Raw genomic sequence first — 23,046 nt, 5'->3', positions numbered from 1 at the left:
AAAGTATTCTTTCAAGAAAAGGAAATGCTCTTTCCGCCCCCCCCCCCCCGTGTTCACATTTAGAAGGATCTTTTGCAGGGACCTGAGAGCTTGACACCAGACACGCTCAGACCCACTCTTTCTCCTTTCTTTTCATGCACACAGATGCCTGAAGCTTGCAGTCTTTTGACTTTGAGTTTCATCCTTGCTGTTGTTATTACTAGGAAAGGACCTTCCAGGTTGAAGCACCCTTCAGGAAACTGTGAAGCTGACAGTGCCCACACTGCTGTCCAATGCACAAAGATAAGAAACTAAAAAGAGAGAAATATATTTTTCCTTTTATCTCTTTAAGCCATGGGGGTACTGAGTCTGAGGGGCTTACTGTAACACAGTTTTCAGATAGAAATGTGATAGTCAAGTTGAATGGTGTTCTTTCTTTTTCTTTCTTTCTTTTAAAAAAATCTTCCATACAAATCATGTGTGGTAGTCTATTCTTAATAAGTATCATAAGGGTGATATCCTGGCCCAGTTTAGGTCAAGGGCAAAAGTCTCATTTGACTTCAGTGCGGCCAGGATTTCACCCTGATACCAGGCTGTTTGGTATCATACAGAAATGATCCATTGACCTCACCTATTGTACCTGTAATAGATCAGATTCTGATCTCATTTACACTAGTGTAAACCCTAGGAAATCCCACTGGCATTTTTTTAGAATAAAAGTTGCTACGTTTTATTTAGTGTCATGGGTGCTTGGTTTTAAATCTACATCCCTTCCATATAATTACGTTAGTGGGGTTATGATAATGTAAAACTAAGCTGCTTTAAGCAACCTGCAATTGTATTTTAGGTGTTTTTTGAAGATCAGAATAGCAGTTCTGGTGCCGCATATGTCCTCTTTTCCAGGAGATAACTAGTATCTACTATCAAACAAATACGTTTTTAAAGTACAGTGGAAATGGTGTCATATCAGTGCTCCTCATATAAATTGGTAGAATATGTGTGGAGGAGGATCTAGAGGGTCATCAGATTTAAAACAGAAGAATAATTCCGCACACTGCGCTTCTATGTATTTAAAGACTCAAAACGACAGACAACATAACCAAGCCCATAGATTTTTAGGTGTCCTTTGCCATCAACAGCTACTCAAGAGTTTCAGTAACCTTTCAGTTCATGAACATAAAACAGTACTGATCTAGCCCCACTTAACGATTTAGTAAAAATATTGAAGCTTTATTGTGGGAAAAGTCCTGATTCTTGTGTCGAAATCTAATTACAAGTGATCTTATCCACCCTCTTCTTATACAACAAATTGGACCACAGACGCCTTGTCATGCAACCCAGATGAACAGTGGCAAGAGGTGAGGGGTGGGGAGAGAGAGAATGGATTCATGTGGGTTATTAGCTGAAGACGCTTTAATATTTATGAAGTGCTCTTTTTTTTTTAATCCAAAGTCTCAGGATCCAGTTACAGGGAGCTGCGTCACCCTCTAGATCACATGGTAATTGTTGCTATTTCAAGGATCAAATCTTGCAGAGTGGCACAAAGCCCCCCACCCACTTCTTTTGTACCACTTAGTGTCGGACAGTGATTATTGTATGATGGAAGGAGAGCTGCTGTTCTGATCAAACGCAGTTTAGGAGCTCAATGTACTGTGGGTGCTGTTCCCCCCACCTCTCCTAGAGTGAATCTGGCGGATATCAAGGGAGGAAGGACAGCTCTAATTGGTTTCTCAATGAAAGATAATCACCTATTCCCAACAGAGGGTTCGGATTAGCACTCAGCATCTCCTCTCCACTGATTTCAGATTTCTCTGCCTCCGTTTACAGCCCATTCAGCAGTAAGGGGATCGAAGAAAGCTGTTCACCACCCATTAGTGGCAGCAGATCTCTCTGCTCACTTATTTAGAAGCTTCATTCACTCAGCGCTCGCCTTTCCTGCTGCTGCTGCCTAACAAAGTTAGCAAAGGTTGGAAAATGAGCGAGCTGGAAGGGGACTTTGCCAAGATTTTGCAGCTGAAGGAAGAGAGAATTAAAGAGTTGGAGAAACGATTGTCAGAGAAGGAAGAGGAGATCCAGGAACTGAAAAGAAAACTGCACAAATGCCAGTCAGTGCTGCCAGTACCTACCACCCATATCGGACCTCGCACCACCCGGGCACAGGGCATCTCCGCGGAACCCCAGACCTACAGGTCTTTCCACGACCTCAGACAGGCATTCAGGAAATTCACCAAATCGGAAAGGTAGGACCAGGTGCCTGCAGCCCCCGGGGCATGGTTGCGGGAGGGATGGGCACAAGATCATGTCTCCTCGCAGCTTCGCTTAAGGGGACCAGGGGGCAAATGGTAGCTGTTTCTGGCCGTCCCGTGCTGCTGCCAGGCTGGGGAAGGGGCAGACCCCCGAGCGGGGCAGCCGGAGCAGGGAAGCCTCACAAAGTTTCCCTTTGGGCTCCTGTATGAATCGTGGGCTGACTCCAACCCTCCCAGGCTCGGGCGAGCAGCCTTCTCTGCCCCTCCCCCGCCTTCCTTCTCCGGGCCGCCCCAGGTCAGCACGCCCCGGGCGGGGCACGGTTACAGCCCGCTCCCCATCAGCGTGTGCGCCCCGGCTGTTGTTGAGCCGGCCTGAGCGCTGTGCGCATGCTCAGTAGCCACCCTCGGCCCCGCTGCCCGTGCTCTGCTGGAGGGACCCCACAACTTGCTCCATCCTCCAAATGGGGGAGGGTCGGGTGTGCGCGGCGGCTGGGGGGGGAGGGGGGTCAGGACTGGAGACAGTGAAAGTCGAAAGCGGAGGGGGAGGGAGTGGCTGAGAGGCAAAACCCGGCCCCCTCCTGCCTGGCGGCTGCTGCTGCTGCTGCAAGACTCCCGGACACCGGAGAAGCCCCATCGATCGGCTCCAGCTTGAAAGCCCCTGTGGCAGCGGGCAGAGGAAGTGCAAAGCGCATTAGGGGCTTTTAGGCGCGGGAAGTGCAGAGCGCGCAATGTACACTGCAGGATATTGAATATCCCATTAACCCGAGCGCCCCCCGCCCGCTGTCCCGGGGGGAGCAGCGGTGCAGTCACGCTGCCGGGAACCGCCGGGGGCGGGGGGGAGGATGTCAAGCAATAGGCTCGTGACAAGCTGCTTGGCGGGACGCCTTGGTTGCAACAGGGGTCACTCCCCAGAGCCTGCCCGGGGGCCGGCGAAATGGGGCCCTGCCCAGCCGTCTCCGTGGCGATGGACGCTGAGGGGAGAGGGCAGCGGCCGCTGCTCCGGGGCCCGGCCAGGCTGGCAAAAATGTCCGCCCCCCTCCTCCGTCCGGGGCTGGAAGCTCTGAGCCTCCCCCGCCTACAGCCGCAGGGACAGAGTCAGCCCGCGGGAGAGGCGTTATAGGGGCCCGGCTGCCGTAGATGATGGGGTCTCCTTCCCGGTCCCCCGCCTGCGTGCAGCGCTCCCTGCCTGCCCGAGTGGAGCGCGGCGCCGGGTCCGGAGCGCAGCTCGCGCGGAGGTGGCCTGGGAACAGTGGCGAATTGTTCGCGTGAGAGCGGCCCAGTTCCCCAGTGGGCCTGTGTGAGAAACGTCTGTGCGCCTGGGCTACAGGCACAGCCCATCTGAACGAGCCAGAAGGGTGTGATTAAAAGTTGGCTTCGTCACAGCGTCAACTGCTGCCTGTGTGTGTGTGTGTTTTTCATATGATTCCCTTGACTATTTCCCAGCTGCTTTGGGTGACTTACTCCCCGCCATTCTAGCAGATCCAGACTTATGCCTGTTTGCCTCTTTAAGAAACTCAGTTCCCCAAAGATTGATTTGGGTATAAGCCTGATTTCCCTTCCTCCATACCCTTCAATGATTCCTTTGCTACATTTCACCAGGGCTTTTTAATTGCTACTTGAGGACTGGGTTTATTTTTAAATTCCTCTCAGTCTGACAGTCCTGCTTTTCAGGCTGGAGGGGGTTCCACCAGGGCTTGAAAGAGGGCACTGTGGGTCTCCAATTAAAATTCATTTGGGCTTGCAATATGGCATTCCAAGTGATAATTGTCAAGTGTGTGACATTCCCACTGGAAAAACCTTTTTAAAAGAGATCTGGTATGGAAGTGCTAGCCACCAGCCCCCTCCTGCTGTGTCCAAAGTCAAGAAGAGCTCATATGTGGAGTGATCCTCTAGCTGCAGACAGATTATTCATTCTATTAGATGTGTCAAAGCACATATTTTTCTTGCAATATACTTCACAAGTATGTCCCCACTTCCTCCTCTTTCTGGTTTACACTAGGACAGAGGGTAAACTTTTTTCCACTCGGTATTTGGGCCCGCGCTTTAGAATGAAACCCATAAAGTTTATTTTCAGCAGGCTGACTCACTGTAGTATAAAGAGTTATGACAAGTTTAATATATGAACATAGCAGTGGTTGGAATTGGGGGTGGGGGGTGCAACAGAACTTTTAAAGGAGCAGTATGTGGTTAATAGCAATATCAAACAATACCTTTTTTTCTTGGTCAGAAAAGTATTGCTGATTGGCTCATTCAGATCCAATATTTTATTCAGAAATAAGGGTGTGCCCTTCAAATTTCTGACATTCCACTTTAACCGCTTTACTTTTTAAATGTTGGTTCTATTCTGGGTTCCCTTGCTAAAAGTTGAAGTAATCTTGATAGGTTTATTGGCGCTGAAAGAGAGAGTTTTATAGAATGACTGAGCCAACAATAACATAGCCTCAAGCAATGTGCCCAGTGACAGCTGTGAAAGTTACAGTATCCTCTTTAAGGTCTTCTTTTTAATTGCTGGACCATTTGGAGTTTTCTCATCAATTGCAGAATAAATGTACTATGAATATTTTATTCCCATTTGGAACTTGAACATTACACAATAAAAATGATGTATGTGAATATTATTGTTACTGAAATTGTGCTTATAATATTTGAACACAATCATAGAAAAATAGATTTTGAAATATTTATTGCTAAAAAATTCAAACTTCTCTAACTACAAACTATAATCACTACTCAAATGCCTTGTGATACATTATCCAGATTTACTTGCATTAATGGAGTGTATAAAATTAAGACCTCCATAAATAATCTTTGCAAAATGCATATGTCATCAGTGAGAACAGGGAGAAAGAGCTCTGGGCTCTTAGCATATGTCAAGCAAATAATGACATTATTGAGAAAATACAAAAATCCTACCGATTGAATAAGGATTGGACACTTTGAAATTCATAGTATCGATCAAATGTACTAAAATGTACAGCATTATCTGAATCTATACTATGAATTGTCCCTGACCTGATATTCCGTGGATGAGACAGTTGTTCATTAAAACAATTAAATATAAAAAGCTAAGATCGACATTGGAAATGAACCCTTTTCTTCAAATTAAAACAAACTTATTTCTTTTTCACAAGTGCTGTTTCTGAAACTAAATGTTTTCTTCAACAGAAGCTATAACCAGGCATCTGCAATATGTGAGCTGCAAAAATCAGTGACTCGAAATTTTTTTAATTTGGCCAAATTATCCATAAAGAAATCAGCTTGGATCATAGGCTATTTTGGTTGTCACTTCAGAAAACTGCTCTTCATTGGACACGCTGTTATTAAATATAACTTAACATGGCCAAAACCAAACTCCTGATTTTTTTTCCCCTATATCCCTCTCCTCCCCTGTGCTTTTCCCTGTAATGGTGAACAACACCATTCTCCCTATGGCTCAGACCTGTCATCTTTGACTTGGCCTTCTCCTTTGACCCATGCATCCATACCATATTGAAATCTTTTCACTTCTTCCTGCGTAATACTCCAAGTAATTCCAAGATTCAACTTCTGCTGTCTCCCCATGTTGCCAAAACTCTTGTCCAAGCTCTGATCATCTCATGCCTTAACTACTGTAACCTTCTCCTCTCTGGTCTAGTAATACAAATGAAAACGACAACCTGATAACAGCCAGAGAGGTGACAAGCTGTGATCACTACAAGGGACTGGCTAGGGGTTACACATCCTGCTATATTTATTGCTTTGTCTCTTCTACCCCACCCTCCCCGATTTTTGTTCGATCCGTCTTTTGCTTTTTTGTCTTTTAGACTGTGAGCAATTTGGGACAGGGACTGTCATTTGTTGTGTTTACACAGTGCCTAGCACAATTGGGCCCAATCTGACTGAGGCCTTTAGGCAGTACTGCAGTGGGAAACTTCTTTCTCTTCCACCAGCAAAATGCCAGTTAATGAGTTTCACATCCTTAACAATTTTTGTTTCTCCTCTTAAAATTCTCTGCAGTTTGTCGACATCTTTCTGCCACTGGGGTGCTCAAAAAGGGTTACAGGTTCTAGGTGCATTCTTCCAGGCCATAGGGGAGAGATGTTCAGTGATGCCTCTGCATGTGCATTCCAAAAGTCTCAATTACTTTTTATGTTGTTGCATCATACTCCAAATTCACATCCTTTATCACCCCTGGTCTCTTTCAGCATTTCTACTTTCCAAATTTCTCCCTCAAATTAATTATCTGTGTTTTCAGACTGTTTTTATCACATGTATTTGTTTATACGTTTCCAGAGTGAATCTCATTTTGGTCTTGTTCCTGAGAGATGCTTCTGTATTCTGTAGGAGTTGCAGGTGCTTAATATCTTACAGGATCAGGCACACATTTCTTGAACATATTTCTAACTTTGTAATATATTCTGCAGAATTTTTCCATTGTTAATAACTGTACGATTCCTATGCCTTTACTGTGTCCTTACTGGTGGTTACAACACTTTTCAGTTTAGTATCTGAGAGTTTGTTTAAGGTTCTTGTCCCATATAATTAATGAAGTTAAACAAAACTGGGCTCAATAATGATCCTTGCAGCATTTACTGACCAACCTCCTTCTCCTTCTTCTTCTTCATTTACCCCCAAATTAATACATTGAAACTTAGTGTATCATTCCTAACTATTTTTGTTCATGGGTTTTCAGCAGGCATGGGTTATATCAAATCCAATCTTTCAAATATACAATGTATTAAAATGTTTTGCTGAAGTCTAGTTACATTGCAAAACTCTTGACTACTGTGATTTGTTTGTCCATTAAGCCTAAACCCAGCAGTTTACCAAAAATAAGATCTTGTTTGTGTGGAATTATGCTTATAATTACTAAGTATCATAGGTTTATGTTCCTACATGTTTAATAATTGAATGCATTTTTGTTTCAATATTTTACTAGAGTTAAAAGTTACAGTTTCTAGATAGTAATTGTCAGGTAGATGTGGTACCATTTTTCTCTAGGTATCTCCAGGATTCTCTGACTTTTCACCTAAAATTGCCAATAGTTCAGTATCTTCATTAATCACCTTGGGACTCCAGGATATGATACATACATATAGAGCTGAAATTGATTTGGAGAGTACGGGATGAGGCTCATTTCTAAATCTGGAGACAACTTCCGTATAATAGAAGCCAATAAAATATTTAGAGTGGGGCTGTTGATTAATTGCAGTTAACTCACAGGATTAACTCAAAAAAATTAATTGTGATTAAAAAAATTAATCATGATTAATCACAGTTTTAACCACACTGTTAAACAATAGAATACCAATTGAAATTTATTAAATTTTTTGGTTGTTTTTCTACATTTTTATATATATTGTATTCTGTGTTGTAATTGAAATCAAAATGTGTATAATTTTTATTACAAATATTTGCACTGTAAAAATGATAATATTTTTCAGTTTGCCTCATACAGGTACTGTAGTGCAATCTTCGTTGTGAAAGTGCAATTTACAATTGTAGATTTTTTTTTTTTGTTACTTAACTGCACTCAAAAACAAAACAATGTAAAACTTTAGTGCCTGCAAGTCCACTCAGTCTTATTTCTTTACATCTCCAGGAGATAATGCTGCTCTCTTCTTATTTACAGTGTCACCAGAATGTGAGAACAGGCATTTGCATGGCACTTTTCTAGCTGGCCACCATTCCAGAGAACATGCTTCCATGCTGATGACACTCATTAAAAACATAGCATGTTAATTAAATTTGTGACCGATCTCCTTGAGGGAGAATTGTATGTCCCCTGCTCTGTCTCACCCACGTTCTGCCATATATTCCTTGTTATAGCAAACTTGGATGATGACTCAGCACATGTTGTTCATTTTAAGAACACTTTCACTGCAGATTTCACAAAATGCAAAGAAGATCCCAATGTGAGATTTCTAAAGATAGCTGCAGCACTTGACTCAAGCAGGGCCGCTGAGAGCGGGCTTGGGCTCCAGTGAAAAATTTTTTTTCAAGGCCCCCAGAAAGGGCCATGTGAATGCCTATTCTCACTTTCACGTGACTGCAAACAGGAAGTGGTCATCATTATTGTCTGCAAATGTAAACAAACTTGCTTATCTAAGCAATTGGCTGAACGAGAAATAGGACTGAGTGGACTTGTAGGCACTAAAGTTTTACAGTTTTATTTTTGAATGCAGTTTTTTTGTACATAATTCTACATTGTAAATTCCACTTCCATGATAAACAGATTGCACTACAGTACTTGTATTAGGTGAATTGAAAAATACTATTTCTTTTGTTTTTGTATAGTGCAAATACTTGTACTAAAAATAAATGTAAAATGAGCACTGTACACTTCATATTCTGTGTTGTAATTGAAATAAATATATTTGAAAATGTAGCAAACATCCCAAAATATTCAAATAAATGGAATTCTATTATTGTTTAACAGTGCGATTAATCCCGATTTAATTTTTTTAATTGCTTGACAACCCTAATTTAGACCATTATTGACATCAGTCTATCCTTTAAGTTTTGAGTTGTTCTTAATTTATCCCATTAGGGCCTGATCCACTGATGTCAATGAGAGCCTTTCTATAGAGGCCAGTGGACTTTAAATCCCTTTGCTTGCCAAAAGAACATTGATAATTAATTACTGTATATTTTATAGCAAATATTGTAATATATACAAATGAATCTGAAATCCTCCTATTAAACAACATTAAATAAACATGATAGAAATTTTGAAAAACAATTATCTTACTAAAAGCAGACAAGAATCCTGTGGCACCTTATAGACTAACAGACGTTTTGGAGCATGAGTTTTCATGGGACGAAGTGGGTATTCATCCACGAAAGCTCATGCTCCAAAACGTCTGTTGGTCTATAAGGTGCCACAGGATTCTTTGCTGCTTTTACAGATCCAGACTAACATGGCTACCCCTCTGATAATTATCTTACTGAGAGCATAAAACAGAATAGATTGTAGATATGAGATTTATTTGGCAGAACGTTAATATTTTAATATTTTGTTTTATTTCATTCATAATTTAATGGGTCAGCATTTTGAAGATTCACTATGATCTGAAGAAATCTGTATTAAAATAGAAATACATGAATATTTTCCCTTTTTTATATGCAAGTACTTTTCTTTTTTGCCTTAATCATATTATGCATTAAAGATTTGCACCTATAAGACAATGGTTGAGTTTTTTTTGTTTTTTTTTTTTTAAGGTCATTGAGGAGTAATTTTTCTTCACATAACAGAATTAATGTTATATGCAAACATCCTGAAAAGACTCTTAAACTGTATTGCTCCAAACTAATATCTTTATTGAATAATATAATTTAGATATAATGAGAAAAGAAAAACATTCTTGTGTACGCTTCTATAGATTTGTGAATATTCTGGTATAAACTAAAGCCTTGCAAACTTTACAGATAGTCATCCTATCCGTGACAGCAGATAGCTGTGTGTGTGTGTGGTCTTCTAAAAACTGCAATTCTTTCTGATTTTGGAAGGGTTGTTTGTGTGTAAGTAATTATGTTGAAGAAATAACTGTGCTTGTGTGTAAATCTCACAGAAAACTTTTGAGGAAGGGACCATGCTGCCTTTTGAGTTTGAAATATACCTAGCATTTTGTCGACTAGGGGAAAAAACTGGTATGATAGGAAAAAATCATTAACGCCACTCCAGCAGTAATAGCATGTAATCTTCTATATTTGTGATTTGTTTTAATATTCACATACCATGGGTGTGTTTAAATACTTACGTATCTAGATACAAACTATTAGATGAAGTCTAAAAGATCTGTCGTCTATTTGCTGTTTATCTGAACCTAAAATGGAAAAAAAAAATCCCCTAAATTATTTCTTCTGTAGCTTAGTAACAGCTATATAGCTAGTAACTAGATGCTTTGGGCATGTCAGAGATGTCTGAGAGAGATAGTATAGTATTCCTGGTTGTTAACCAAAATTCTTGGGCACTGAGCACTTCTCATGTACAAAGCACTGCCAAAATTTAATCATGTTTTGGCGCCTAAAGATGCAGATAAGTTCTTACTGTGATTTTTCATAAACCCTTATTTTACTGTTCCCACAACAAAGTAGCAAAATGGAAATGATTGCCATTTTGGTGCAAGGAGTTTATACCAAGCCATTCAAAGATGTTTTTGCTTTTAAGTTCAGAAAGAAGAGTTATAGTGTTTTGCCACAAGATGGCAGTGGGACTTAATGTTTAACACAATTTTGGGGTGTATTTTGGTTTCAGTCAAAAATTCCATTTTTATTCTTTGTGCAGCTACTTGTTCTCCTGACAAGCAGACATAGTTCAGCTTTCCAGAATCAATAAATCATACCAAGTCTTAATTTTTATGTCTTTGACATTGTCTAATATGTCAAACTATAGGAAAAGAATGTGTAAAGAGAACAATGTACAACTTATCTCGTTTCAATACTGTTAGATTTCAACATACATCTGTGTGATGCATTCAGTATAATGCTAGGATTTGGCTCTTCAAACATGATCTCAAGGATCATTGTTGATGAATTACCCATAACTCCATATCAATAACATTTGGAATAAACAAGTATCCAATAATTTTTCTTGCAATATTTACTCAAATATCATTTAAGGTCTAGAATCTGACTAGGTACAGCCCTGAGCATGCAGTGGTGGTGCACAGATTGCAACACTCTAGGGGCAGTCCAAGGAAATATTGTGACTCAGAGAAACACACCACTGAGTCAAATTCCTCTTGCTCCCGGAAGCTAGTTACCCACTGGCCTTTATTACTAGCCATAAATTGCAACTGCCCATGCTGGCTTGGATACTATAGGCAGGGAGTAGGGATGTAGCCAAGATTTTGTCCATTCTCTACTCCTCTCCATCCCACTTGGCTCTGGTAAGGACTAAGCAGGTGAACAGCATCACTTATTCCTATGTGTCTGGATCCAAGGCCTTCAGTAGCCTTCTTAAAGACATTTTTTACTTCCTTATGCATTTGCATCAGCATCTAGTCCTATGATTTATTTTTTTTTTGCATCTTCTGTTAAGTTAGAAAGAACCTATTCCCCATAGCTGAGGTTCCACAGTAGAAGATGAGTTAATATGAGCTCATGTCTAATTCACTGCACCATTGGAAAATAGCATTCAGCCTTCTTGTATGAAACCTATGTAATTCAGCTCTACCTGTGTATCAGCTCAGAAGAACAGCCAAGAGGCTGGAAATACAGTAATAATTCTGGTGCCTTGGCTTGTGTGTTTTATACTCTTGATGGAGACTTAATACATATATAAAGCAAAATTTGAATTATGCGAAGCTTAAATCTTTAATGAAAGGGAGGGAATTCAGATCTAAGGCTTTCACTGTGTTATGCATAATATTTCTTGGACTCTGGATCACTTGCTGATAGAGATGGAGTGGCTGCCCTAAACCAGTATTTTCTTGATTATTTTTTTTTGTCATGTTAAAAGTGATTAAACTGTCTTGAATGATTTGTTGGTGTGTTTGCTATTTCCATTTGGCTTTAAATCTTTATTAAAATCAGAATTGTGTAAAGATTACTATAAATGTGTATGGAACTCCATTTTCAATATAATTACTCCAGCAGCTTTTGAGATTGTAAAGGTGTTGTTAAATATTTTATGATCTTTATGTCTGAGACTCTGTCCAAGGTGCTTTGGGATGTGTTGCAATAGGCCAACCTTTCTCATGCTCCAAGGTAACTACAATATGCAGGAAACAATTATAGGTGGTTAATAGTCAAGAAGATAGATAACCAAAGAATATCGTTGTCTGTCTAGGTTAGCCACCACAACATATTTAGGAAGAGTATAATTATTTTAAAGGTATAGATTAAAAAGAAAATCTCCATGTTAGTCATCCCACAGATTACTGATATGATACCATCTGGCTTCAGTGTGTTGTGACATGGCATACTTAAATACTTAGTCCATGGCTGATTAACACAAAATATCACAATGGGTTCATTAGACTCATTAGGCTTTATTATATCAATATATTTTTAAGGAGCCTTTATTCCATAGATCACTTCATAGAAAGTAACACGGCATGCTAAAAAGCCCTTATGAAATTTTTGATGCAAACTAACTGCTATGTGCATGCAGCTGCTACATCTAAATGTTAAAACACTCATTTGCAGTTTTATTTCAGTAATAAATACTGAAGCATAACTCTACTTTTGACTCATTTCCTGCAAAAAAGAGTCCCTTTTGCTAATGCAGAGAGCATGGTCTTGCTAGGTGATGTGTCCTCACCTTTGAAAAGCAGCTGACGTGTAGGTGAAGTAAGTACTTTTATTATTTCATTAGAGGTCCTAGCATTTTGTAGGCCTTGAGAGAAGATAATCTGTTACAGGAATTCTACTGTAATTTAAAAATATATATGAATATTCTGCAAAGAATGGCTGAATCTAAGCCTGATCCTGAAAAATCTATCTTTCTTGACTAATCCTTTCTCATTCAAGTTGTCCTGTTGAATTCTGTTGTGCAGAGGTCTGGGCTTTAATTTGTCCAGGGTAACAACAAAAATCCAACTCAGGTTGTTTCACAAGTGTTTAGAAAAGTAAGCAAGAGTTGCAGACAAGTATCTAGCTACTAACTAGATCACTTAAGTAAAAAGAACTCCAGGTACAATCAGGGGTTGGCATAACCACAAGCTGAAAGATCCCAGAAAAGAGAGGGAGAGCTTATAGTTTAAAATCACTGAAATGTGGTGTGGTTCATTTTCATGGGATGAGGTTGGATATTCTTTTATGTGCAGAGCACTGACAAGAATAGTGGGATGCAAGGAGTGAGCTTCACTACCATGTCTGCTAACCCCACCTTCCCCTGAGAGCCACCATGAACTGTTTTGTTTTCTTGATGCTGAAAGTCAGTTAACCAGACCAGGCCATCGAGAGGAAATCGGATCACATCAGCAGCTTCAGCTAAATCCTGAACAACACCGGAGATGTGAGCCTGAAGTTCTTGCTGTCACCCTCTCCCTCATGTGTCACTCTGCTCTTCCCCATCTTCCTTGCTCTTTCTGCCTCTGTCTGCTAAGAGTCTGGCATAGCCAGCAGAGACAATGCCACCTTTGCAGTGCTGCTGTGGCCCTGTGACCAGAAAGGCAAGCTAAGCAAAGCCTTTACTTCTGCCAGCGCCTGTCAGCCTTTCATTAAGTCTTGGAGTGGCTGATCAGACTGTGTACTGGATCTGTTTCTCCAGAAGTGAGATGACAAGTGAGAGTCAGCAGTAGAGATAGAAGTTGCATTTTCTATCTTTGCTATTCTTTTCTCTCCCCTTTTGTTTGTGTCTTTTTTTTCCATTGAAGGAAACAGAGTTGACCTTTGAACAATAGTTAAACTATCTAAACTAATGTTTTCTCCTTTCAACAACAAAAAACAGTTAACATTTTAGATGGAGCTAAAATAGTATTATCAAACAGAGGCTTTCCCTGTGCAAGACTATACAGCTAAAGGAATAATGGATATAATTAAAATGGGAATAAGCCAGCAATAGCTTGACACACAACTCTGGACCACACTTAACTGCTTAATGTTATAACAGTGAACAAAGGTTTTATTAACATCTTATCCCTGGTGTGGCCCATAAGGCCCACTTATCAACATAACACTTACTGGGGCTACTCAGATGAGTAACACTTGGAGGATTGGGCTCAGAAACAAAAAATATCATCCTATCTGTCCCCCTGTCAATACAGAGTTGTCCCCAATAGTGTATTCTGAATGCTTTGTTCTGCTCACTTTTAAATTAGGTAAGTAATAGGACTTTCACTGCTTCCCTGGAGGGACTAACCCACAGTCAAACACACTTCACTGAAGTTAAGAAATTACAGTATAATGCAATTTTAGCCTGGAGAAATTTTTCCTGGTTTTGTTATGAATACCTAAAAGTGTTATATACAACTTTATCATAGCATTGCCTGGAACCACTGCTATAATTTTAAACTGTTTCTGTCTCTCAAATCTTTGATCTCACTAAGAAAAAAAAAGGAAGTTCTTTAAGTGGGGAATATTACCTTTCAATATAACACTTGGATATAATAGAAATTCAGCGTGGAGTTTGGAAAGGAAAAAAGTTAATCTCTCACTTACTGTTGTATTTTTAAGAGCAGGGCATAGATTTAGACATATATGGCATTGTAAGCTACTCCGTTACAGTGGGACTTCTTTTTTTTTTTTTTTTCAGTCACACAGATTGTAGTTTTCTTTAGGCTACATTATCTGAAATATGGTATAAAATATCTGTAATATATGAATACAAATAAATTCCTCAGGGTGATAAAGTGTAGAAAAGGAAAATGACATACAAAGGGATAAAATAGCAAAACAAGCCCTCTTTGCAGCCTAACCTACAGACCTAGGAAAAAAATCCCTCTCAAGATACCCATTCAGTCACACCTGGAGTTAAATGCTGCTCCTGGAAAATATCTTGCACAGCTCGGGTTCTGTGAGAATGTTGTAATGCATGTGGGCCTCGTTGCTGCAAAAGAAAAAGGACTGTTTCAACATTTTATTATTTAGCTTTTTAATATTCCATTCATGGATGTTCTTTAAACATATTGGTTCCCTTTGTGTTAAACAATTTGTAGATGAGTGTAATTAAAATAGGTGGACAGTAGAAAAGGAATAACTAGTGAAAGCAATAAGGAAATAAAGTGAAAAGAAAATTATCAATCAAATCCAAAAGTGTCCATTTTAGCAGAAGAAGCTAACATATTGTCATACCAGTTATCATTGCTTGTAAACAGCAGGATTCATTAGCACAATTTTGGGGTAAAATCCCCCCACCCCGTGTATAACCTGAGCAAATAGGCTTTGTAAAGGATACTACACCAGAGTTGTGGAAGGAAATGTGGAATTCACTGCTTCAAGCCATGGGCAGGCCACGACCACTCTTACACAATATATATATATGACCACTATGATGTATTCTAAGACTGTCTTTCACTGAGTTTGCTGTTTCCACAATTCACTGCTCACTGGGACTCTTGGATTCAAATCCAGCTGAGGGAGAGACATGGTATAGTGGTCTGCGTACTAGAATAGAGAATTTGAATTCCTGAGATTTATTTGTACCTCTGATACTTCCTGTGCCAACATCTATCTAATCTATATTTCCAAGCCACCTATTATCTTAGTTCTGCTGGTGCAAGGCCCAGGGGAGATCTCTGATGGTGAAAAACCTGTTAGGAGGGTGATTGTGATGGCTAACCGCCCACAACCTCCCTGCTACCAGGAGTGATCACACTTGACCAATGCAAAATTGGACAGTGGTAATTTGGGAATGGGCCTGGGTGTGGCAGCAGTAGGGTGTGTTGATTCAGTAGAGTCTTTAGTGAGGAGACTACTATTGACCCCTGATGGGATTACTATAGCGTTTCTGACAGATTAAAGGTGTCTACCCCAATGAATTCCCATTGGGGTTCATTGACCCTTTCTGGTGCAGGGAGAGGTAATTAGTCTGATTGTAATTGTGTGTGTGTGTGTGTGTGTGTGTGTGTGTGTGTGTATATATATATATATATATATATATATAATCTTAGATGCTGTTCTTTAGTGGTTTCCTTTGTTGTTATTCAGTGGGCTCAGTTCTGCCCTCAGATACACAGGTACAATGTGCATTGGCATCATTAAGAGTTGTGATTGTGTGTTTGAGAGCAAAATTAAATGTATGAAACAGTGTACAGCACTGGTCCCTGAAACCTGTAATTTGTTTTCCTATAACCTTGGAATAATATTGCTTGTATGTTATTTCAAGGACACACTTTTTTCTCTAATCTGATGAACTGGCCAAGACCTTTTAAAAAAGGATGATGAAGAAAAGATGAAGAGGTCCTAGCAAACTCCTTGGTTCTTCTATGTGTATTCTGCTTAGGCTTCTTTCCTGCAGCAATACTTGTTGGTATAACCTGCCTCAAACCCCCTTGTGGGCCCTCCTGAAGCTTTGAGGTTGGCACCACTCCAACCCTCCTTTGTTCATCTTATTGCCAGTGGCCTTAGTCAGAACTCCCCATGTGTGAGCCTTCTACAGTTTCTTTGCATCACACTTGTGTCATTGAGTCGTACCCTATAAATAGTTAGTACCTGTAGTTTATTGTAGTTCTTAGTTGAGTTATTTTTTATGCTAATTTGTGGTGCAAACCCTCCAGTGCTGAGCACCATTCTCCAGGTTTCAAATGTTGCTGAGGGGGGAGAGGTGTCTTGATCACCAACAGTGATCCCTATGCTAGCTGCTTGCTCTGTGTAGACAAAGATCACCTTAAGGCAGTGTTTCCCAAACTTGGGATGCCGCTTGTGTAGAGAGAGCCCCTGGTGGGCCAGGCTGGTTTGTTTACCTGCCATGTCCACAGGTTTGGCTCATCGCGGCTCCCATTGGCCGCAGTTTGCTGCTCCAGGCCAATGGGAGCTGCTGGAAGTCCCATGCCACTTCCAGCAGCTAAATTTGAACTTGAATAGGAAATATATATTTTTAAGTCCCTTAACACCATTTTTTAAGAAGAATATTTGAGGGACATCTAAGGAGGACAGATTTTTTTATTTTTTTAAATTCATTGTTGATGTAACATATTTGTTCTATCTGCTGAGGCATTCCATAAGGCCGGATGCCTGAAAGACTTCAGTGAGAAGTCATGCCAATTGTCCAATACAAATAGAGTATAGTGTGTATATATATTTAAACACTGAAAATTAGAAAACCAAAGTAATTAAAGAATGCAAGTTCAAAAACATATCACTTGAACATGCAAATTGGAGCCTTTCTTCTTTAACTTGCTAAAACAACTGCATTATCAACAGTATTTACTAATACAGCACCAGATGTTCATTGCACTTCATAATGAAGAGATATTGTCCCTACTCTAAGGAAATTATGATTTGGAATAGATAAGACACAAAATGAGAGAACACACCTTACTAAAGTGGGCTAGTACTACATAGAAAGTCTGACTACTTGCTCCAATTTTTAAATGAATTGGCATAGTATATGCTTGCACCGTTTTTGCAACACTTTCTTGGGTTATCAGTATATACTAATGCACATTTTCACAGAATGTGCACATGGAAGCATTTGTACCAGTGTTCTTGCAAGAGAATCAATACTATGTGACTCAGCTGACCAGTTACAACTCAGCACAGGTAAGATGTTGAATCTACAGAGTATTGAATGCTCTGAATGAACTAATCACGATCTTTAAAATGAAAATAGGTTGCTTTAAATTGTTTAATAAATTTGATTAATGAATTACAATGTTACATACTAGATATTGCTCTGGTTTTTTTTTAAATAAAATCTTCAGACAAATTTATGAATAGTTCATTCAGCTTTAAGATGTATACAGTATAAGGCTATCAGATTTCTTGATTTCCATATTTTTTTATGGTTTATTTATTGTTGTTAGTTTGGCATGGGAGTATGGGTTTCTTTTGACAAAGCATTTGAAAGAGCTGGAGTTTGAGGAGGTATTTGGAGCCAAGGATGGAAGTAGTATGCTATATGACACCCAGGAGATCATTCCAACTGTATTTGGGAAATCTATATGAGAAGGCATAGAAGTGGTTATGGAAGAAGGATGCAATGCGTGCGTGAAAGGAAGGAGAAGTTGCAAAATGTAGGGTTTTAGCAGTAAGAGAGTAGCAGAGACGGAGATATGTAGAACCGTGAAGGTAAAACTGAGGAATTTGATTCTGTCTCCATGCAAATTTATAGAAAACAGAATTCCCCAAATATTGAAACGTTTAACCCCAAAGCTAAAAATTTGTATGCTGAGAGAAAATAACTCCAAAATGACAATTTAAAAAATCCGTTTGTTTTTTAATTTACAGTATGGAGTAAAAATAAAACACCCTTAGATTTTGCACATAAAGAAAATTGAGAAGAGTTACAAATTGTGTTGGAAAGTGCTGTGAGAGTTTTATTATTTTTGCTGCCATTCTGAAGCTGCTGTATCAATCAATAATCAAATATTATTGCAAGGATCATTTAATTTTAATTGAGAAATCAATACATTTCTTCTTAAAATGTTTGTTTTTTTCATTAATAGAATTATATGACTCAACCAAATTCTTGTTTTAAGAACATAAGAACGACCATACTGGGTCTGACTGGTCCATCTAGCCCAGTATCCTGTCTTGACAGTGGGCAGTGTCAGATGTTTCAGAGGGAATGAACAGAACAGGGCAATTATAAAGTGATCCATCCCCTGTCATCCAGTCTCACCTTATTTTATCATCTATATGCTTATGTGCCCCATGTCCACAACTGATTTTTTTAAAACTTTTTTTAGTGTGCTTTGCATAGTATTGGTACAATATGAATATTTAGTTCTCTTCCTATCATGTGTTATTTATCCTATGATGTATCCATTGTCTTGATTACTGGAAGAAACAAAAATTGAGTGTGTAATATTGAAAGATCCCAGGTGGATTCTCCAAAGCTTTCTGAATGACCTGGAATTCATGCAGAAGTTTGACTTATACAGCATATGCCATTGCCCAGGACTAATTATAATGCAGAAGCGCAAGTATGATGATTGGAATCAATCGGTGGCTATGAGAATGACAGGTCCCATAAGAAATGACACTTATTAAATGTGTCCTAAAGGAAGGTTTCCAGTTTGGATATTTTTGTATTGCTTTGAAGAATCCCCTGAAATGAAACTAGTACAGAATTAGATAGCAGAAATGGGGACATTTTAGCAACTATGAAGCCAGATCCTGGAGTTTGGCCTGTGTGAGAATTGATGGATTGGGGCATTAGTTTAGAATTCTGCTACAAAGTCTAGAAATAGGCGAACATTTTTCATCTTCAGAATTTACACTTTGATGGAGGTAACAGGTGATGTTGGAATTACTGGCTTTGTGAAATAGTCCAGAGAGACTCAAAAATTATGTAATGTTGATTTCTAAACATAATGGTTGCTGTAAAAGTATTTTTCAATTTTTTTTTTGTTAAATGTGTGCAGGGAAGAATATAGCATACTTACTGAAAATCTTTAGCACAAAGAAACAAGATTTTAAGTATACCCGAAAAGTGAATCAAGCTATTAGCATGCTTTGAAAAAATGGATGCTTCTAAATTCTGAATATACTTTCAATTTATTTTATGATATAAAACTGTTGTATTGTAATTAGAGGAGAGATTTGTTTAACCTCCATAGGAGTATGTCTATTTCTGCACACCTACATGTGTGCTGGTTATTTTATTAGTTGGTACAGTTCAACAATGTGAGACCATACATTTTTGTGGAATATGTGAAGTCTGGATTCTGATCTGGGGATAAGGATGACTATTACAAGAACAACAAGAAAGAACGAAACTGAAGCAAGAAATAGTGTTTCCATAAAATATGTAAACAGTTTTTCATTGTACCTCTGTAACCTTGACACCCCGAGGCTCCATCTATGCTAGCATGAACCCCAGCTTTCTCATTTCTCAGGTCTCAGACTATAATCACTCTTGAGCCTCTCTTTTTTGTGACTTTGGCAGTGTTGGGTCAGTGGATTCTACCTGTTTGCTTTATATCATTCAAGAGGAGAACTTTTCTTACCTTCCAGAATGGACAATCAGCACTTGGTCTCTCAGTATGGACAGCCAAATACAAATTATAGTTACTATTTATTTAAGTAAGAAAGGAAGCAGAAAAAAGCCTCAGACGTAAAGAAAAGCATCATTCTGTTCTTTCCTGTGCAAGGACTGCACAGAACCTCAGTGGATCAAGCAGACATTCTTATTAAAGAGGTAAAAGGAAGGTAGTTTACATGTTTAAATCTATTGAACAAATTCTGCTAGCATAATTCTGACTTCAATTGAGTTATGCCAGCAGAGAATTTGCTCTCAGGTCCATACCTTTCCTTTCCCTTCCCATCCTCTTTCTCTTCCTCTCCCCCCGCCTCCATTTTATGGCCAGATGATAAGCTTTTTTTCTTAGCTTCAAATAACCTGTTTTCTCCCCCTCTTTCAGGAAGAAACTCCTCTAGATAGTCAAACTAATCTTTTATATAGTCAAACTCTTGCCATATTATTTCCAGTCCATGTTCCTGAGGCATGTTTGAAATATTTCTTGCCTCTGTCCTCCTTGGGGAGTCTTCCTGTACATAATGTATGATGATTTTTGTATTATTTTTAACAAGACTTTTGATATAGTCCCTCATGACATTCTCATAAGCAAACTAGGGAAATGTAATCTAGATTAAATTACTATAAGGGTGAATGCACAACTTGTTGAAAGACTGTACTAAGAATAGTTGTCAATGGTTCATTGTCATACTGGGAGAGAATATCCAGTGAGGTCCTACAAATGTCAGTCCTGAATCCACTACTATTCAATAAGTTCATTAATGATTTCGATAATGGAGTGGAGAGTACCCTTATAAAATTTGCAGATGACATTAAGCTTGGAGCAGTTGCTAGCACTTTGGAGAACAGGAGAAGTATTCAGAAGGACCTTGATGAACTGGAGAATTGGTTTGGTTTCAGCAAGATGAAATTCAGTCAAGATGAGTGCAGAGTACTACACTTATGAAGGAAAAATCAAAGGTACAACTACAAAATGGGGAATAATTGGCAAGTGGTAGTACTTCTGAAAAGGATTTGGGGGGTAGAGTGGTGCAGTTGAAGAGAGAGGCTAATATTCTGGGGCATAGTAACAGGAATGTCATATGGGAGATAATTGTCCTGCTCTACTTGGCACTTGGGAGGCCTTAGCTGGAATATTGTGTCCAATTCTGGACACTATTCATTAGGAAAGATGTGGACAAATTAGAGAGAGTCCAGTGGAGAGCAACAAGAATGATAAGAGTTAGAAAGGTTAAAACCAGGTATGTTTAGTCTTGAGAACAAAAGACTGAAGGGGACTTATAATAGTCCTTAAATATTTTATGGGCTGTGACCAATTGTCTTACTTTTAGTGGACATGGAAAATGAGTAGTAATGGGCTTAATCTGCAGAAAAGGAGTGTGACATTACCCAGGGTACAGTCTGGATTGTTGAACAGCTGTGTCCCCTCAATTCTCCAGCCTGGGATTCCTTTTACACTGCTTTGCTGTGTGCGTAACCACTCCTCGTCAGCTCACACAGTGTCCAGCATGTATATGACTTCCAGCTATATTATATGAGTGCTATGGCCAACCAGTTTTAAATTACATTGCAGCCCAACACCAGCAATTCCCAGTCCCAGATTTCCCCCCAGAAATTTGTGTCTTATACTGTCCGGCCCTCTCCTGGACAGCACAAGCTCCACAAGTTCATATAAAGTCTGTCATTTTATTAGAAAATTATATGCACAAATCCTGTTATCTCAAATAGAGTTTCCCAAGCACTTCAATTCAAGCACACAAGTTTAGATAAAACAATAAACAAGTTTATTAACTACAGAAGGATAGATTGTAAATGATTACAAGTAATAAAGCATAAAGGTCAGAACTGGTTGCTGTCTCACTGCAGGCAGATAGTACCTTCTTCATTCTCTTATATGGCTAGAAAAGACCAACAGAGAAGAGGAGGAAGCCAAGGCCAAGGATTTCCAGAATCATTTTCTGCCTAAGAAACAGATCTTTTCATTATGAACATGAATTAATTCATTTTAATATAGTAAGAAAGTGCTACTTTGCATTATACTGTCCCAAACATTCAGCACAATCCATGTGTACAGAGACTTCTTTCATCTAGTAAATATGTACTTGGATATTTTTTTACTCTGGAGATTGAGCAATTAAGGATTACCTAGCCACAACTCATTTAATACAGACAGTAGAGTACCTTTCCTTACCAGGACATTTCCAACTGCAGAAAAGCTTGGTATTTTCCCCTAAAGTCTTTCAGTGCAATTGAAATACCTTGAACTAACCACAAGTATATAGCCCAGGAACGTGAACTATGAATGTCTCCTGTTTTTCACTTGCATGGAGGGATAGCTCAGTGGTTTGAGCATTGGCCTCCTAAACCCAGGGTTCTGAGCGCAGTCCTTGAGGGGGGAATTTGGGGATTGGTCCTGCTTTGAGTAGGGGCTTGGACTAGATAACCTCCTGAGGTCACTTCCAACGCTAATAATCTATGATTCTATCTGTTCTGGGGGAAGTGTGGAAAGCTTTGGTGTTGCTAAATTCTGTGACAAGTTACTGCTGTTTTCCAGGAAATTTTCCCCTTACTTATCCATGTCTTGTTGCTTTCCTATTTTGTTCCAAGACTATTCAGATATACTTGACCTCTGAAGAGTTACTAGATCACAATATCTTGTCTGTAAATAAATGCAACTTTGCCAAAGTCGCAAAATAGCAAGAGAGATGACAAGGTGAATAAGATATATTATCTACATTCTGCTATAGCAGCCTTAATTGCAATTAGTTTAGAACAAGAAAGCAGGCATTGAGAAGACTAGCATATCAACTTCATAGGCTGCTGTGGCTTTAAAAATCTGTTTCACCTTCAGGAGATTCATCTGTAAACAGATGGATTGAAAGGATTAGGTAGCTGGCACCACTAGCATCAACAATTGCTGCTTTAGTGGTTTACAAGGGGGCATGAGTCTTGTATAAATCTCCAGAGAATGGGTGAGATAAACACCTTCACCCTTGATATTTCTGTAGTGCTGCAAAATTATATAGCTTTCTTTTTCAGCTATTTCTTTATACAGAAAAAACAATTCCATCCAGCTAGAATGTCAGCTTCCTCAATAAGTGTTTGCTTTTGGCACCTGGAGATTTTCTGCACTACATTCAACAGCTATCCTACAGTCCTGTCTTGTTTTGCAGGTTATTATGCAACATTCAATTGTACATTAAGCAAATCAAAGGATATCTCAATAAGCCATGGCTAAAATCTTTAATGGAT

General features: G+C 39.2%; 1 protein-coding gene across 1 annotated transcript in view; it reads left to right on the top strand.

Moving 5' to 3' along the window:
• Positions 1-1,572: 1,572 nt before the first annotated feature.
• Positions 1,573-23,046, top strand: part of PRKG1 (protein kinase cGMP-dependent 1) — a 952,768-nt gene continuing 931,294 nt past the window's right edge. The window contains exon 1 of the mRNA XM_075072659.1: positions 1,573-2,219. Within this exon, the coding sequence (XP_074928760.1) occupies positions 1,954-2,219 (266 nt within the window). The 5' untranslated portion in view covers positions 1,573-1,953. The remainder of the gene's footprint in view (positions 2,220-23,046) is intronic.

The sequence above is a fragment of the Chelonoidis abingdonii genome, chromosome 15 (genome assembly GCF_003597395.2).
Source record: "Chelonoidis abingdonii isolate Lonesome George chromosome 15, CheloAbing_2.0, whole genome shotgun sequence".
In the NCBI taxonomy this organism is placed as follows: Eukaryota; Metazoa; Chordata; order Testudines; family Testudinidae; genus Chelonoidis; species Chelonoidis abingdonii.
The sequence above is the reverse complement of the archived record's forward strand: the minus strand, read 5'-3'. Positions and strand labels throughout refer to the sequence as shown.